General features: G+C 44.2%; 1 protein-coding gene across 1 annotated transcript; it reads left to right on the top strand.

Moving 5' to 3' along the window:
- Window positions 1–4953: 4953 nt before the first annotated feature.
- On the top strand, window positions 4954–6072 carry LOC130277425 (beta-1,3-galactosyltransferase 2-like). Its single transcript, XM_056528097.1, has one exon. The coding sequence runs from the start codon at window positions 4954–4956 to the stop codon at window positions 6070–6072; it is 1119 nt and encodes a 372-aa protein (XP_056384072.1).
- The last annotated feature ends 13482 nt before the right edge of the window (window positions 6073–19554 follow it).

Genomic DNA, 19554 nt, shown 5'->3' with positions numbered 1-19554 from the left:
CTTGTCACTCGTGACGCCAGGGTGAGGGTTAAATACTGTAATGGTGCTGGGCCTATCGCCACCCTTCCCAAGAGCGATAGGTGAGCGCGTAATAAATGGATTGTCCACAACCACTGTTTAACTGAAAACTTGCAGGAACTTTTACTGAAGATTTTCTGTAGCAGGCAATAGCAATAACAGTCCAGTTAACGGAGTCTATTTCTAGTTGAGCAGCGATTGACAGTTGGTTGAGATCAGATAAGCTCAATTTAGCTTTGGGAAGATTCTGTTGCATCGATCCGCTGGATTTAGGGGTGCATTTAGGTCCAGTGATCTTGCGGAGAGTAGCGGGGAATTATAGATATCTAACCGCTGTGGTATAGGCCGAGGCCGCAAGGCTTTGGCCTAGTAAACGTACTTGTAAGTTGCGGAGGTCCTACCTCATTCAGAGTCAGCAACCCAAGAGAGAAGAGAGCAATCAATGGCCGCAGCTCCCTTATATGGGCAGGGGATGGCCGTTTTGGATTGGTCCAAAACAACTGTCACTCACCGTTACACGGCATTATGTGTGCACACGTGACTTAAGAACCACCTAAGGTCCTTCAACATACCATAGAGTTCTGTGAACCAAGTCACATGACCCGCAGGTCCTGCGACGCTAAACAAGTGAGTAATGAAATATACATATTTACAATGGCAATATTTATAAATATCAACTTACTAAGGGGTGACTAGGGGCTAACTAGGCAAGCGGACCCTCACAGTCCTAGGGACTCTGACTTTGGGGACCCCCCCCCCACCAAGGTACAGTATGAAATACGGTGCCGGGACACCACAGTGTTCTTTACGATTTGCAGTTGTTTACAGCATTGAAACCTTCCAGATGTTCTGGAAGGTTTCAATGCTAAGTTTTTTTACCGACGTACCCCTTTAACTCTACAAAGCACAAGGCAAAGCCTTCTCCATCTATTGCCTCACCATTCACTAACAGCTCTTCATTCCAACTCAGTGAGAAAAGTATCTCCTGCTAAATAAATAAAGAAAAGCTTCTCAATAGGATGGTCACTTGGGATACCTGTCATATAACGTGTGCCTACAATAAGTGAGATCTTCAATTCTAGAAACTAAAGCTATCCGTACATTAGATAGCTAACCTAAATGTGGAGAGGAAAAAAGAGAGACCAGTGGGTGATGCCTCACGTATTACCTTGGTGGACAAAGTTCCCTATATAGGAAATGGATAAATGGGCGATACATAGTAACATAATAACATAGAGTCCATTGAATTCATCCTGAAGCCCTATTGTGTTGATCCAGAGGAAGGCAAAAAATCCCATGAGGCTGATGCCAATTGCCTTGTGACAGAGGATAAATTCCTTCCCGACCCCAATATGGCATCAGAATAAATCCCTGGATCAACATTCTATCCACATGAATCTATTATCCATGCAGAAAATTATCCAGCCCCCCCCCCCCTTAAACTTATTTATTGAGTCAGACATCACAATATCATGTAGTAGAGTATTCCATAGTTTCACTGCTCTTACAGTAAATAATCTCTGTCTGTGATGATGGTGAAACCTTCTTTCCTCTAGGCGTATATGATTCCCCCCTTGTCGTGGTCATTGGCCAAGGTATAAAAAGATCACTAGAAAGATCTCTGTACTGGCCATTCATATATGTGCACATTGTGATCAGATCGCCCCTAAGACGTCTCTTCTCTAAACTAAATAACCCCAAGCTTGATAACCTGTCTTGGTCCTGTATGAAATGCAGCCCATATTTAGTGGCCTCTCACCTCAAGCTAGCTTGACACTTTTTTTTATCACCTCAATGGTTGTGTTCATTAAACTTGTGAAAACCGCTGCTGGCTTAGGAGAGGTGTACCAGTCCTGGTTAGAGATGAGCGAAGTTACAGTGATTCGATTCATCACAAACTTCTCGGCTTGGCGTTTGTTGACTTTAGCCTGCATAAATTAGTTCAGCTTTCAGGTGCTCCGGTGGCTGGAGACTCTCCTAGGACTGTATCCACCTTTTCCAGCCCACCGGAGCACCTGAAAGCTGAACTCATTTATGCAGGTTAAAGTCAACATACGCCGAGCCGCGAGGTTCGTGACAAATTGAATCACTGCAACTTCGTTCATCTCTAGTCCTGGTGTACAAAGTGAAGAACGGAAGAAAAAGTTTATCTCAGTATAAAGGCACCACTGTTTTTTCCAATACAATTACATTCGATCCGATTTTGATATAATTTTTTCGAAAAACCAGCAAAGCCTTTGCACTGAGGTCAAGCTTTTTCATTGTTCCTCACATTATAGCTGTCAACAGAAGGCAAGTGCAGGGGAGCTGGTATGTGGAGGTTTTTTCTTTTTTTTTTCTTTTACTCTTTATTCGGAGGGGGTTAATCAGCACACATTAGAATGTCCGGTCCTACTTAGATCCGTTGCCTCAGTCAACAATAATCTAATGTGTATGGTCAGCATTAAAGATTTATTTGGGTCAGATTATGTGAATAACACTTTCAGATTTGTTTCGGATTTGGATCCCGATTAGAATTTCGAAGTGCTCCTATTATCCTCCCCCTAAGCAGCATCGCTTCTTTACCTCCATGCCACTCAGTGTACAGTACTGTGCAGTACATTCTAAATAATTAATTTTTTATGTTTTGTAAAATTGCGACCAAATTTAATTCATGCAGAATTGATTTACTCAATTGAAGTCACCATTAAACAAGGTATAATTTCTCATCAAAACCAATTCAGGAATGCTGCACATATCCAGGTATAGAGGAAAACAATTCTATTAATTTGGATCTATTTCATTTTTTTTTTTTTTTTTGTCTATTGTTTTTTTGAGAGTCTCTTAATTTTGGTGTGATTGTTTATATGCTACAGTCAGAAATTCTTTATCTCCTAGTTAACATGAGCTACTTTCCATCTTAAGCAATTACTTATTTTGTATTAAATGCCTGTTAAAAATATAAAATAGGTACCAACATTTTACAAAGAAACATATAATGTGGGGGCAGATAAGAACCATTTGGCGCATCGAGTCTGCCCAATATTCTGAATACTATCAATCTCTTATATTAAGGATAGCCTTATACCTATCCCATGCATATGTAAACTTCTTCACTGTATTTGCAGCGACCACTTCTGCAGGAAGGCTATTCCATGCATCCACTACTCTCTCAGTAAAGTAATACTTCATCATATTGCTGCAGAAACCTTTCCCCCCTAATATAAAGCTATGTCCTCTTGTTATAGTTCTTCTCCAATATAAATCTCCTCTCCTCCTTTACCTTGTTGATTCCCATTATGTATATAAAAGTTTCTATCATGTCCCCTCTGTCTCTTCTTTCTAATATACACGTTTAAGTCCTGTAACCTTTCATTTTGAATCTATTAACATTGGACAGGCTCTACAGAGACAATATTTACCTTGCATAGCTTCTTCTCTCGTTTTCACTCAATCACTACAGACAGTGGAATATAAATTTGCTTTTTCTTATCTGGAGTCTTTACTCCCTGAGATGTATGATGAGATTACCAGCTTTTCAAGACAAAATGATTTTGTGATACATTGTCACTAAATGTATATACTGTGTTTGTCTGTGTGTGGACAACCGGTCATTGTTGTGGAAACAAAGCCCATTGAGTTCTCTGATAGGATGTCAGGAGATTGTGTTGAATGGGTTTCTAGAGATATGGGAATCCTTTACAGAAGTCAAGGAAAGGTGAGGCTGGACACATCTGTAAAAACAGGTAAAAACCTAAGTCTTTTAGAAATAATGTTTATGGGGAGAAGAACTATTGTCCAGGTGACTTCAGTCTTCTACACACATAAAAACTAGGGCCAATTCTTGTTTAAATCAATTATTCTTGCTGCTTAAAAGATAACTAGACCATTATATGTATAATAAGTCCAAATACATATTATCAGTCATATGTATTTTAACATTTTTGAATATTTTTCAAAATATTATCCTGTCCAATTCTGAGTTTTTTTTAGTGTTTACTTAGAAGGCAATAGAGTTGAGCGAATTTTTGAACATTGTCAGGTTCAGGCATTATCTGGGCTAAGCTGTGCTCGCGGCTGACAGCCCTGAGCACAGCCCAGCAAGGAAGGAGTTAATTAGGGCTAAGCGCTAGTTACCTCCTGGAGGGGGGGTTACATATTATACATTTAGAACATATACAGTGAAGAGAGTGATACTTACATCTCGTTGTTGGTCCGGGCCTCTTCTTGTGTAGATCCCCCCCCCCCCCCAAAGACAGGGCTACACAAAAAGAGGCCCGGACCAGCATCGAGATGGTAAGTATCACTCTCTTCATCTCCACTGTATGCATTATACAGCCATATAGATGGCTGTGTAACGTATACTTCCCCCCTCCCCTCCCCCCCAGGAGTTAACTAGCACTGCTGTGAAGTGCTCAGCCCAAGAAGATGTTACGATAAATCAGCGGATTCACTGTGGCAAATGAGTAAATTTATGCACCGAACACTTTAGTTGTCGATCGAACACTTTCAAAAAGTTCTCTGAGCCCAGTGAGCTGAACTCATGGAAATCTTGCATAACTTAAGAAGGCAGCAAAAGCCAAATGTTCATTTTACTGTACGAGTGATAAAGTTGTAGAGAAGACCTTTTTTCAGAAGTTTTACCAAAATACGGTACTCTTTTTCAATAATATATACTCTTCATGCATGATAATATATACTCGTAAAAGCCTGATAAGGCCCAAAACAAAGATCACTTTTATATATTCATACCATTTTTTATTTCTTCCTTAAAATGTCTGAATATTCGGCTGTGATGATTAGAATTACCGCTATTTACTCTGATATATTTGTATTATATATTTTTTTCTAGGTGAATATTAGCATTGGAGTAAAAAAAATCTCATCTGCATGCAGAATAAAATATCGGCATTATAACCTTCACCGTCTGCATGTCAACGATCTATACAGCATACAATGGTGTTGCATAAAAAGCCACCACTGACTTTTATTAAGGTATTATTTTTGGCTTTCATTTACATAATTAGTCTTTGTAGTCTGTTTGTGGCATTTCAGTTCTATGAGAAAGGACATCGGAGCTATCGAGAAAATTTGGGAACCCGGATGTCTCCTACAGGCGATCCAGAGACTACAGAAAGGAAAAATGCTAAATATCAGTGGACTGAAAATTTGTCCCATGAGACACCAGCACCTCCGTCTCCATCACCAGCATCCTCTTCGGAATATTTAAATATTAAATCATATCCTTACATTATAAATGAGCCGAATAAATGCCAGGATGAAACCCCCTTTTTGATATTTTTGATAGAAACCATTGCCAGTGAAGTTGAAAACCGCAAAGCCATAAGGGCCACATTTGGAAATATGATTGTTTATAAAAGATTTTCTATCATGTGTTTGTTTCTGCTGGGTAAGGACAACACTCAGGATCCCAATGCCATCTTGGAGGAAAGTAAGAAGTACCAAGATATCATCCAAAAAGACTTTCAGGATACATACAAAAACTTGACCATAAAAACCATGATGGGAATAGAATGGGTCTCCAACTACTGCCCTACAGCTCGATATGTCATGAAGACCGATAGTGATATGTTTGTTAACACGGACCGTCTATTGGATCTATTGGGTCCAGATCTACCTCAAAAACTAAACTTTTTCACAGGATTTGTAATGGAAAATCACCAACCACACAGAAGCATAGACAGCAAATGGTACATGCCTCATTCTCTCTTTCCAGATCCATTTTATCCCACCCTTTGCTCAGGGACAGGTTATGTATTTTCTGGAGATGTTGCATCAAAAATTTTAAGGTCATCATCTAAAGTGAAATATGTTTATCTAGAAGATGTTTTTGTAGCAATCTGTCTCGATAGGGAAGGAATTAAGATAACACACCCTCCAAATGGTTTGTTCCATAATTATCGTGTTGAATTCAGTCCATGTGCCTATAACAGCATTATTACATCTCATTATATAAATCCGACCTTCCTTATTAAGTATTGGTCAGTTGTACAGAATGATAAAGAAAAGTGTTCAATGTCTAGAGAGTCAAGTACATCTATCAATAATATATAAGCAAAGCAGTAGGTATCAGCTCACCCCTTTTAGCCTGGACCAGTCCGGACTCCACTGAAGATCAATGTAATAGAACATAGAAAGAATGCCCAGCCCGGCAGCTTGTGAATGTGAAGATCTCTTTATTAAGTGCTACATGGAATCAGATACAGGATGCGGAAGTGACGCTTATCAGCCGATTGCATCGCCCTTACTTATACGTATGAGTAGGGGCGATGTAATCGGCTGATACACATCTCTTCCATGTCTTGTACCTGTGATTCCATGTAGCACCTAATAAAAGATCTTTGCATTTACAAGCTACCGGGCTGGACATTCCCTTTATGTTCTATTACATCTATAATTTATGTATAATAATTTTATATTTTATGTATTAGGAAATTAGAAAAAAGAAAAAGTTGAAAAAGCAAACCAACACATAAAAGGAAATCACTATTTATGTTTAGGATATGAGTTTGTCCTCCCTAGTACACAAAGTCAGGACATAATAAGATAAGTATATACAGTGAGGATCAAAATTGTGGGCACCCCAGGTAAAAATTTGTATTAATGTGCATAAAGAAGCCAAGGAAAGATGGGAAAATCTCCAAAAGGCATCAAATTACAGGTTAGACATTCTTATAATATGTCAACAAAAGTTAGATTTTATTTCCATCATTTACGCTTTCAAAATAACAGAAAACAAAAAAATGGCGTCTGCAAAAGTTTGGGCACCCTGCAGAGTTAATATCTTGTACTGCCCCCTTTGGCAAGTATCATAGCTTGTAAACGCTTTTTGTAGCCAGCCAAGAGTCTTTCAATTCTTGTTTGAGGTATCTTTGCCCATTCTTCCTTACACAAGTCTTCCAGTTCTTTGAGATTTCGGGGCTGTCTGTCACGCACTGCTCTTTTAAGGTCTATCGATAAATTTTCAATTATGTCAAGGTCAGGAGTATCACGATGCCGGCTGGCAGGTAGTGGATCCTCTGTGCCAGAGAGGGATTGGCGTGGACCGTGCTAGTGGACCGGTTCTAAGCCACTACTGGTTTTCACCAGAGCCCGCCGCAAAGCGGGATGGTCTTGCTGCGGCGGTAGTGACCAGGTCGTATCCACTAGCAACGGCTCACCTCTCTGGCTGCTGAAGATAGGCGCGGTACAAGGGAGTAGGCAAAAGCAAGGTCGGACGTAGCAGAAGGTCTGGGCAGGCAGCAAGGATCGTAGTCAGGGGCAACGGCAGAAGGTCTGGAAACACAGGCAAGGAACACACAAGGAACGCTTTCACTGGCACTAATGCAACAAGATCCGGCAAGGGAGTGCAGGGGAAGTGAGGTGATATAGGGAAGTGCACAGGTGAACACACTAATTGGAACCACTGCGCCAATCAGCGGCGCAGTGGCCCTTTAAATCGCAGAGACCCGGCGCGCGCGCGCCCTAGGGAGCGGGGCCGCGCGCGCCGGGACAGAACAGACGGAGAGCGAGTCAGGTAGGGGAGCCGGGGTGCGCATCGCGATCGGGCGCTACCCGCATCGCAAATCGCATCCCGGCTGGCAGCGGAATCGCAGCGCCCCGGGTCAGAGGACGTGACCGGAGCGCTGCCGCGGGGAGAGTGAAGCGAGCGCTCCGGGGAGGAGCGGGGACCCGGAGCGCTCGGCGTAACAGTACCCCCCCCTTGGGTCTCCCCCTCTTCTTGGAGCCTGAGAACCTGAGGAGCAGACTTTTGTCTAGGATGTTGTCCTCAGGTTCCCAGGATCTCTCTTCAGGACCACAACCCTCCCAGTCCACTAAAAAAAAATTTTTCCCTCTGACCTTTTTGGCAGCTAAAATTTCTTTGACCGAGAAGATGTCCGAGGAGCCGGAAACAGGAGTGGGAGGAACAGATTTGGGAGAAAAACGGTTGAGGATGAGTGGTTTGAGAAGAGAGACGTGAAAGGCATTAGGGATACGAAGAGAGGGAGGAAGAAGTTTATAAGAGACAGGATTAATTTGATACAAAATTTTGAAAGGACCAAGATAGCGTGGTCCCAACTTGTAGCTAGGGACACGGAAGCGGACATATTTAGCGGAGAGCCATACCTTGTCTCCAGGGGAAAAAACGGGGGGAGCTCTTCTTTTCTTATCCGCGAACTTCTTCATGCGTGATGAAGCCTGTAAGAGAGAATTTTGGGTCTCTCTCCATATGATGGAAAGGTCACGAGAAATTTCATCCACAGCGGGCAGACCAGAGGGCAAGGGAGTAGGGAGGGGGGGAAGAGGGTGACGGCCGTACACCACGAAAAATGGGGATTTGGAGGAAGACTCAGAGACCCTGAAGTTATACGAGAATTCGGCCCATGGGAGGAGATCTGCCCAGTCATCCTGGCGGGAGGAAACAAAATGTCGCAAATAATCACCCAAGATCTGGTTAATCCTTTCTACTTGTCCATTGGACTGAGGATGATATGCAGAAGAAAAATTTAATTTAATCTTGAGTTGTTTACAGAGAGCCCTCCAGAATTTAGACACGAATTGGACGCCTCTATCCGAGACAATCTGCGTAGGCAACCCGTGAAGACGAAAAATGTGTACAAAAAATTGTTTAGCCAACTGAGGCGCAGAAGGAAGACCAGGAAGAGGGATGAAATGTGCCATTTTGGAGAATCGATCAACGACCACCCAAATAACAGTGTTGCCACGGGAAGGGGGTAAATCAGTAATAAAATCCATACCGATCAGAGACCAAGGCTGTTCGGGGACAGGCAGAGGATGAAGAAAACCAGCGGGCTTCTGGCGAGGAGTCTTATCCCGGGCACAGATAGTGCAGGCTCGCACAAAGTCCACAACATCCGTCTCCAGAGTCGGCCACCAATAGAAGCGGGAGATGAGTTGCACAGATTTCTTGATACCCGCATGACCTGCGAGATGGGAGGAGTGACCCCATTTGAGGATTCCGAGGCGTTGGCGAGGAGAAACAAAGGTCTTTCCTGGAGGAGTCTGCCTGATGGAGGCAGGAGAAGTGGAGATCAGGCAGTCAGGTGGAATGATGTGTTGCGGAGAGAGTTCAACTTCTGAGGCATCCGAGGAACGAGAGAGAGCATCGGCCCTAATGTTCTTATCGGCAGGACGAAAGTGAATCTCAAAATTAAATCGGGCAAAGAACAGAGACCACCGGGCCTGGCGAGGATTCAGCCGTTGGGCAGACTGGAGGTAGGAGAGGTTCTTGTGGTCGGTGTAGATAATAACAGGAGAACTTGATCCCTCCAGCAGATGCCTCCATTCCTCAAGTGCTAATTTAATGGCTAGAAGCTCTCGATCCCCGATGGAGTAGTTCCTCTCCGCTGGAGAGAAGGTCCTAGAGAAAAAACCACAAGTGACAGCATGCCCGGAAGAATTTTTTTGTAGAAGAACAGCTCCAGCTCCCACTGAGGAGGCATCAACCTCCAATAGGAAGGGTTTGGAAGGGTCAGGTCTGGAGAGGACGGGAGCCGAAGAAAAGGCAGACTTGAGTCGTTTAAAGGCGTCTTCTGCTTGAGGAGGCCAGGACTTGGGATCAGCATTTTTTTTGGTTAAAGCCACGATAGGAGCCACAATGGTAGAAAAATGTGGAATAAATTGCCTGTAATAATTGGCGAACCCCAAAAAGCGTTGGATAGCACGGAGTCCGGAGGGGCGTGGCCAATCTAAGACGGCAGAGAGTTTGTCTGGATCCATCTGTAGTCCCTGGCCAGAGACCAAATATCCTAGAAAAGGAAGAGATTGGCATTCAAACAGACATTTCTCAATTTTGGCATAGAGTTGGTTGTCACGAAGTCTCTGAAGAACCATACGGACATGCTGGCGGTGTTCTTCTAGATTGGCAGAAAAAATTAGGATATCGTCCAGATATACAACAACACAGGAGTATAACAGATCACGAAAAATTTCATTGACAAAGTCTTGGAAGACGGCAGGGGCGTTGCACAGTCCAAAGGGCATGACCAGATACTCAAAGTGTCCATCTCTGGTGTTAAATGCCGTTTTCCACTCGTCCCCCTCTCTGATGCGAATGAGGTTATAGGCGCCTCTTAAGTCCAATTTAGTGAAGATGTGGGCACCTTGGAGGCGATCAAAGAGTTCAGAGATGAGGGGTAAGGGGTAGCGGTTCTTAACCGTGATTTTATTAAGACCGCGGTAGTCAATGCAAGGACGTAAGGAGCCATCTTTTTTGGACACAAAGAAAAATCCGGCTCCGGCAGGAGAGGAGGATTTACGGATAAAGCCCTTTTTTAGATTCTCCTGGACGTATTCGGACATGGCAAGAGTCTCTGGGGCAGAGAGAGGATAAATTCTGCCCCGGGGTGGAGTAGTGCCCGGGAGGAGGTCGATAGGGCAATCATAAGGCCTGTGAGGAGGTAGAGTCTCAGCTTGTTTTTTGCAGAAAACATCCGCGAAGTCCATATAGGCCTTAGGGAGACCGGTTACTGGAGGAACCACAGAGTTACGGCAAGGGTTACTGGGAACCGGTTTTAGACAGTTCTTGGAACAAGAGGACCCCCAACTCTTGATCTCCCCAGTGGACCAATCCAGGGTAGGGGAATGAAGTTGAAGCCAGGGAAGTCCAAGGAGAATTTCCGAGGTGCAATTGGGGAGGACCAAAAGTTCAATCCTCTCATGATGAGATCCGATGCTCATAAGAAGGGGCTCCGTGCGGAAACGTATGGTACAGTCCAATCTTTCATTATTTACACAATTGATGTAGAGGGGTCTGGCGAGACTGGTCACCGGGATGTTGAACCTGTTGACGAGAGAGGCCAAAATAAAATTTCCTGCAGATCCAGAGTCCAAGAAGGCCACTGTAGAGAAGGAGAAGGCAGAGGCAGACATCCGCACAGGCACAGTAAGACGTGGAGAAGCAGAGTAGACATCAAGGACTGTCTCACTTTTGTGCGGAGTCAGCGTACGTCTTTCCAGGCGGGGAGGACGGATAGGACAATCTCTCAGGAAGTGTTCGGTACTAGCACAGTACAGGCAGAGGTTCTCCATACGGCGTCGTGTCCTCTCTTGAGGTGTCAGGCGAGACCGGTCGACCTGCATAGCCTCCACGGCGGGAGGCACAGGAACAGATTGCAGGGGACCAGAGGAGAGAGGAGCCGAGGAGGAGAAACGCCTCGTGCGAACAGAGTCCATATCTTGGCGGAGTTCCTGACGCCTTTCGGAAAAACGCATGTCAATGCGAGTGGCTAGGTGAATAAGTTCATGTAGATTAGCAGGAATTTCTCGTGCGGCCAGAACATCTTTAATGTTGCTGGATAGGCCTTTTTTGAAGGTCGCGCAGAGGGCCTCATTATTCCAGGACAATTCTGAAGCAAGAGTACGGAATTGTACGGCATACTCGCCAACGGAAGAATTACCCTGGACCAGGTTCAACAGGGCAGTCTCAGCAGAAGAGGCTCGGGCAGGTTCCTCAAAGACACTTCGGATTTCCGAGAAGAAGGAGTGTACAGAGGCAGTGACGGGGTCATTGCGGTCCCAGAGCGGTGTGGCCCATGACAGGGCTTTTCCGGACAGAAGGCTGACTACGAAAGCCACCTTAGACCTTTCAGTGGGAAACAGGTCCGACATCATCTCCAGATGCAGGGAACATTGGGAAAGAAAGCCACGGCAAAACTTAGAGTCCCCATCAAATTTATCCGGCAAGGATAAGCGTATCCCAGGAGCGGCCACTCGCTGCGGAGGAGGTGCAGGAGCTGGCGGAGGAGATGACTGCTGAAGCTGTGGTAGTAACTGTTGTAGCATAACGGTCAGTTGAGACAGCTGTTGGCCTTGTTGCGCTATCTGTTGTGACTGCTGGGCGACCACCGTGGTGAGGTCAGCGACAACTGGCAGAGGAACTTCAGCGGGATCCATGGCCGGATCTACTATCACGATGCCGGCTGGCAGGTAGTGGATCCTCTGTGCCAGAGAGGGATTGGCGTGGACCGTGCTAGTGGACCGGTTCTAAGCCACTACTGGTTTTCACCAGAGCCCGCCGCAAAGCGGGATGGTCTTGCTGCGGCGGTAGTGACCAGGTCGTATCCACTAGCAACGGCTCACCTCTCTGGCTGCTGAAGATAGGCGCGGTACAAGGGAGTAGGCAAAAGCAAGGTCGGACGTAGCAGAAGGTCTGGGCAGGCAGCAAGGATCGTAGTCAGGGGCAACGGCAGAAGGTCTGGAAACACAGGCAAGGAACACACAAGGAACGCTTTCACTGGCACTAAGGCAACAAGATCCGGCAAGGGAGTGCAGGGGAAGTGAGGTGATATAGGGAAGTGCACAGGTGAATACACTAATTGGAACCACTGCGCCAATCAGCGGCGCAGTGGCCCTTTAAATCGCAGAGACCCGGCGCGCGCGCGCCCTAGGGAGCGGGGCCGCGCGCGCCGGGACAGAACAGACGGAGAGCGAGTCAGGTAGGGGAGCCGGGGTGCGCATCGCGAGCGGGCGCTACCCGCATCGCAAATCGCATCCCGGCTGGCAGCGGAATCGCAGCGCCCCGGGTCAGAGGACGTGACCGGAGCGCTGCCGCGGGGAGAGTGAAGCGAGCGCTCCGGGGAGGAGCGGGGACCCGGAGCGCTCGGCGTAACAAGGAGATTGTGAAGGCCATGGCAAAACCTTCAGTTTATGCCTCTTGATGTAATCCCCGTGGATTTCGAGGTGTGTTTAGGATCATTATCCATTTGTAGAAGCCATCGTCTCGTTAACTTCAGCTTTTTCACAGATGGCATCAGGTTAGCATCCAAAATTTGCTGAAATTTGATTGAATCCATTTTTCTTTCTACTCGTGAGATGTTCCCTGTGCCACTGGCTGCAGTACAACCTTAAAGCATGATTGATCCACCCCCATGCTTAACAGTTGGATAGAGGTTCTTTTCATTAAATTCTGTTCCCCTTCTTCTCCAAAAGTACCTTTGCTCATTCTGGCAAAAAAGTTTGATTTTAACATCATCGGTCCACAGAACTTGTTTCCAAAATGCATCAGGCTTGTCTATATGTTCATTTGCAAAGTTCAAACGCTGATTTTTGTGGTGAGGACGTAGAAGAGGTTTGATTCTGATGACTTCCATGAAGACCATATTTGTACAAGTATCTCTTTATAGTAGAATAGTGTACCACAACTCCAGTGTCTGCCAGATTTTTCTGGAGGGACTGTGCAGTCAAACGTGGGTTTTGAATTGTTTTTCTCACAATCCTGTGAGCTGTTCTGTCTGATATTTGTCTTGGTCTTCCAGATCTTGCTTTAACTTCCACCGTTCCTGTGACTGCCATTTCTTAATTACATTCCAAACAGAGGATATTGACATCTGAAAACGTTTTGCTATCTTCTTATAGCCTTCTCCAGTTTTGTGAGCGTCAACTAGTTTCAGTTTCAAATTTCTAGACAACTGCTTAGAAGAACCCATGGTGCTCATTGTTGGGGCAAGGTCCTATGAGTCTGGGCATTTAAAACCTTTGAGATTGACATCACCTGGTCTTCCCAGATGATGATTGAGAACAATCCAAGACACTGGCAGGTCTCAGCTTTGCAAAAGGGGCAGCGCATGCAATAAATTATGCAGGGTGCCCAAACTTTTGCAGACGCTATTTTTTTGTTTTCTGTTATTTTGAAAGTGTAAATGATGGAAATAAAATCTAACTTTTGTTTACATATTATAAGAATGTCTAATCTGTAATTTGATGCCTTTTGGAGAATTTTCCATCTTTCCTTGGCTTGTTTATGCACATTAATACAAATTTTTACCTGGGGTGCCCAATCTTTTGATCCCCATTGTATGGGATATGTGCCTTAAAGGGTCAATCCAGGATTTTTTTTTTATTTGACTGGGCTACAGGGGCTGTCAAGTTAGAGTAGTTCATAATATAGTGTCCGTAATTGTGTTTGATGGTGGTCTCACAATTCTTATGTGACCTTTACCCCGATGATTTTCATCAGCATACAAAATTATTGTCTTCTCAGGTTTTCCCAGGTTGCATTGCGGCCTGAGACGTTACATTACTAGTCAGGTGTTAAAAGTGAGAGAGAGAGAGACCATTCCCCAATTTACATGTAAGTTTATTTTTAACTTCACAATCTTTTTCAGAATGGCAGAATGCATTAGAAATGCAAATAATCAACAGTTTTATTTAAAATTATTTTTATTTACTTATTTTTTATGCAGTTTACTATAAGGCCAGGGTCACATTTTGGTTAGCAATTTTCCCCAAACCCAGGAGTGGAATCAATACAGAGAAAAGCTTATAATGAAAATAATTCACATTTTACTGTGTTAGGAATCTACTTCTGGTTTTGTCCCAAAATACTATGTTACCCAGCCTAAATGAACAAGAACTTTATTGTATGTGTCACTACAAGTTTGTAAATACCTGATATGTATATACAATTTTATAGCTATATTGAATAAAACATCTGTTTATTGTATTGTGTTGCAATGTTATTTGTTATCTTTATTTGTAGTAAGATAGTAATTATTGTACAGGTAGATAGTAGGACTGTACATGTAGTGCAGGAGAAAAACAGCACAGTACATGGAGTTTAGGTAAAGAACAGTATTGTATATGTAAAGCAGGTAGATAGTGGGACAGTACATGAAGAACAGGTAGAGAGCTGTACAGTACACATAGTGCAGGTCAATAGTAGGACAGTACATGCTGTACAGGAAGAGAACAGCACAGTACATGGAGTACAGGTAGATAGCAGTATGGTACATTTAAAGCAGGTAGATAGTGGGACAGTATATAGAGAACAAGTAGAGAGCTGTACAGTACATATGGTGCAGGTCAATAGAAGGACAGCAGGTAAACAGTACAGTACATGGAGTACAGGTAGACAGCAGTACAGTACATGGAGTACAGGTAGACAGCAGTACAGTACATGGAGTACAGGTAGAGAGCAGTACAGTACATGGAGTACAGGTAGACAGCAGTACAGTACATGGAGTACAGATAGAGAGCAGTGCAGTACATGGAGTACAGGTAGACAGCAGTACAGTACATGGAGTACAGGTAGAGAGCAGTACAGTACATGGAGTACAGGTAGACAGCAGTACAGTAAATGGAGTACAGATAGAGAGCAGTACAGTACATGGAGTACAGGTAGAGAGCAGTACAGTACATGGTGTACAGGTAGAGAGCAGTACAGTACATGGAGTACAGGTAGAGAGCAGTACAGTACATGGAGTACAGATAGAGAGCAGTACAGTACATGGAGTACAGATAGAGAGCAGTACAGTACATGGAGTACCAGTAGACAGCAGTACAGTACATGGAGTACAGGTAGACAGCAGTACAGTACATGGAGTACAGGTAGAGAGCAGTACAGTACATGGAGTACAGGTAGAGAGCAGTACAGTACATGGAGTACAGGTAGACAGCAGTACAGTACATGGTGTACAGATAGAGAGCAGTACAGTACATGGAGTATAGGTGGAGAGATGTACAGTACATGGTGTACAGATAGAGAGCAGTACAGTACATGGAGTATAGGTGGAGAGATGTACAGTACATGGAGTACAGATAGAGAGCAGTACAGTACATGGAGTACAGGTAGACAGCAGTACAGTACATGGTGTACAGATAGAGAGCAGTACAGTACATGGAGTATAGGTGGAGAGATGTACAGTACATGGTGTACAGATAGAGAGCAGTACAGTACATGGAGTACAGATAGAGAGCAGTACAGTACATGGAGTACAGATAGAGAGCAGTACAGTACATGGAGTACCAGTAGACAGCAGTACAGTACATGGAGTACAGGTAGACAGCAGTACAGTACATGGAGTACAGGTGGAGAGATGTACAGTACATGGAGTACAGATAGAGAGCAGTACAGTACATGGAGTACAGGTAGAGAGCAGTACAGTACATGGAGTACAGATAGAGAGCAGTACAGTACATGGAGTACAGATAGAGAGCAGTACAGTACATGGAGTACCAGTAGACAGCAGTACAGTACATGGAGTACAGGTAGACAGCAGTACAGTACATGGAGTACAGGTGGAGAGATGTACAGTACATGGAGTACAGATAGAGAGCAGTACAGTACATGGAGTACAGGTAGACAGCAGTACAGTACATGGTGTACAGATAGAGAGCAGTACAGTACATGGAGTATAGGTGGAGAGATGTACAGTACATGGTGTACAGATAGAGAGCAGTACAGTACATGGAGTATAGGTGGAGAGATGTACAGTACATGGTGTACAGGTAGACAGCAGTACAGTACATGGAGTATAGGTGGAGAGATGTACAGTACATGGAGTACAGGTAGACAACAGTACAGTACATGAATTACAGGTAGACAGCAGTACAGTACATGGAGTACCGGTAGACAGCAGTACAGTACATGTAACTTTGTACTGTAACTTAGAAAGGTGCTAATAGACAATTAATCAGTGAATTTCTTTCGCCTATAATCCAGTCCATAGATCAGTAATTAGCAAAGTGGGTAATACCACTTCCTGGGGGGCACTGGGACAATCCAGCAGGATGGGAGTAGCTCTGGGTAAAATAAGAGGGAGGATGTAGAAAAAGGGTGGAATAGATGAAAGAGAAGGTAAGAAAATTTTGAAAAACTGTTAGTGCCATAATAATCCCTTTATTTTCTAAATAAACATGTAAAGCGGAAGTGATAGCTGATTAGGGGACCAGTCCATTAAAGTGGTTATCAAGCAGCCGGGACCTTTACCCATTGCTCATTATATAAAAATGATAAAACTTTACTCACCTCCAGCATTCCTGTGGTGCCTCCGGTGTCCTGCTCCAGATCCTCTTCATGTCAGAAATCATGACACCTTGGTCCAGAGTGACGTTGGGGCCCAGAGTGTCATACTTGCCCATTAGTCAATCACTGGCTGAGGCGGTACATTGCTGCAACCAGTAAGTGGCTGAGGGTCAGTATGACAGTCTGGGCCCCGCTGTCACTCATGTAGATGATCGCGGCTGGACACCAGAGGCACCATGGGAAAGCTGCAGGTAAGTAAAGGACTGTATTTTTATATACTGTGCAGTGGTCAAACGTAGTGTTGAGCGGCATAGGCCATATTCGAATTTGCGATATTTCGCGAATATATGGATTAATATTCGTCATACATTCGCTTAATTCGCATATTCGCGTTTTATTTTCGCATATGCGAAAATTCGCGTATGCGAAAATTAGCATAAACCAAAATTAACATTAGCAAAAATTTGCATATACGAAAATTAGCATATGCAAATTTTCGCATATGCGAAAATTTGCACGCCAGTCTCACACAGTAGTATTAGAGCCTTCTTTACACCACACAAGCTGGAAGCAGAGAGGGGTGATCACTGTGATGTGTACTGTGAAAAAAAAAAAAACGATTATTCGTAATTACGAATATATAGTGCTATATTAGCGAATATTCGGGAATTCGCGAATATGCGATATTCACGAATAAAATTTGCATTGCGAATATTCGCGAGCAACACTAGTCAAACGTCACTGAAGCTACATAAACCCTTAATACATTTTATATGGGCATTGCCATTTGTAAAAACATTCTATATAACTTAGATAATAACATTGTATGTATATATGAAATATACAGGGTGGGCCATTTATATGGATACACCTTAATAAAATGGGAATGGTTGATGATATTAACTTCCTGTTTGTGGCACATTAGTATATGTGAGGGGGGGGGTGGCAACTTTTCAAGATGGGTGGTGACCATGGAGGCCATTTTGAAGTCGGACATTTTGAATCCAACTTTTGTTTTTTCAATAGGAAGAGGGTCATGTGACACATCAAACTTATTGGGAATTTAACAAGAAAAACTATGACGTGCTTGGCTTTAACGTAACTTTATTCTTTCATGAGTTATTTACAAGTTTGTGACCACTTATAAAATGTGTTCAATGTAATGCCCATTATGTTGGATTGTCAATGCAACCCTCTTCTCCCACTCTTCACACACTGATAGCAACACCGCAGGAGAAATGCTAGCACAGGCTTCCAGTATCCGTAGTTTTAGGTGCTGCACATCTCGTATCTTCACAGCCGAGACAGCCCCATTCACCCTTACCCAGAAGGAGTGAGGTGGCACGGGTGCCGCCTCACGATCACTTGATTGATCGGTCAGAATGACTGACCAATCGCGGCCCTGCTGGGCGGTGATTGGGTCGACAATCATGGTGGCGGTCAGGGCCCATGGGGGTCCACTCAGGAGCAGCATGATTGGTGGCAGCTGCAGTGGCGGTCCCGGCGGCAGGATACAGCAGGAGGTGAGGCCTGTTCACCTCCTGCTGTTGCTTAGCAACAACTCTCAGCATGCAAAGCCAAGGGGCATGCTGGGAGTTGTAGTTTTGCAACAGCTGGAGGCACATTTTTTTCTATGAAAAAGTGTGCATCCAGCTGTTGCATAACTACAACTCTCAACATGCACAGACTACCAAAGGGCATGCTGGGAGTTGTAGCAGTGTGCCTCCAGCTTTCGTAAAACTACAACTTTCAGCATGCCCTTCAGCTGTCAATGCATGCTGATTGTTGCAGCTTTGCAACAGCTGGAGGCACACTGATTGCGAAACACTGAGTTAAGTAACAAACTCTCAGTGTTTCGCAACCAATGTGCCTCCAGCTGTTACATAACTACAACTCCCAGCATGTATGGTCTGTCAGTGCGTGCTGGGAAGTGTAGTTTTGCAACAGCTGAAGGTCTCCCCCCTCAATGTGAATGTACAAGGTACATTCACATGGGTGGGTTTACAGCTAGCTTTCTGCTGCAAGTTTGAGATGGGGCAAATTTTCTGCCGCAGCCCAAACTCCCAGCGAGAAACTCACTGTAAACCCACCCGTGTGAATGTACCTTATAATCACTACATAACACTACACAAAATAAAAAGCTACATATGCACAAACAAACATATACTACAAACACTAAATATACACATACCCCTACAGTCCCATCCCCCCCCCCCCATGAAAAAAAAAAAAGTCTTGTACGGCACTGTTTCCAAAACAGAGCCTCCAGCCGTGTTGAAAAACAACAGCTCCCTATATAACTGGACAGCCTCTGACTGTCCAGGCATGCTGGGAGTTTTGCAACAGCTGGAGACACCCCAATTCGGAAACACTGCCGTAGGGTATTTTTGTGGTGGATTAAAATCCCCAATCTAGGCCTTAAATGTGTATGGCGCTCTCTCGCTTTGGAGCCCTGTCGTATTTCAAGGAAACAGTTTAGGACCACATATGGGGTATCTCCGTACTCAGGAGATTGCATTACAAATTTTGGGGGGCTTTTTCTTCTTTTACTCCTTATGAAAAGGGTAAAGTTGGGGTCTACACCAGCATGTTAGTGTAAAAAATAATAATTTTTACACTAGCATGCTGGTGTTGCCCCATACTTTTAATTTTCACAAGCGGTAAAAGGAAAAAAAGACCCCCAAAATTTGTAACGCAGTAGGGAAATTCCCCATATGTGGGCGTAAAGTGCTCTGCGGGTGCAAGGCTCAGGAGTGAGAGAGTGCCATGTACATTTGAGGCCTAAATTGGTG

Source organism: Hyla sarda, chromosome 6 (genome assembly GCF_029499605.1).
Source record: "Hyla sarda isolate aHylSar1 chromosome 6, aHylSar1.hap1, whole genome shotgun sequence".
Lineage (NCBI taxonomy): Eukaryota > Metazoa > Chordata > Amphibia > Anura > Hylidae > Hyla > Hyla sarda.
Note: the sequence above shows the minus strand (reverse complement) of the source record. Positions and strands in the feature narration are given on the sequence as shown.

What these genes read in the sequence shown, in the direction of transcription:
- LOC130277425 (XM_056528097.1), top strand. Translation starts at nt 4,954, where the DNA reads ATGGTGTTGCATAAAAAGCCACCACTGACTTTTATTAAGGTATTATTT.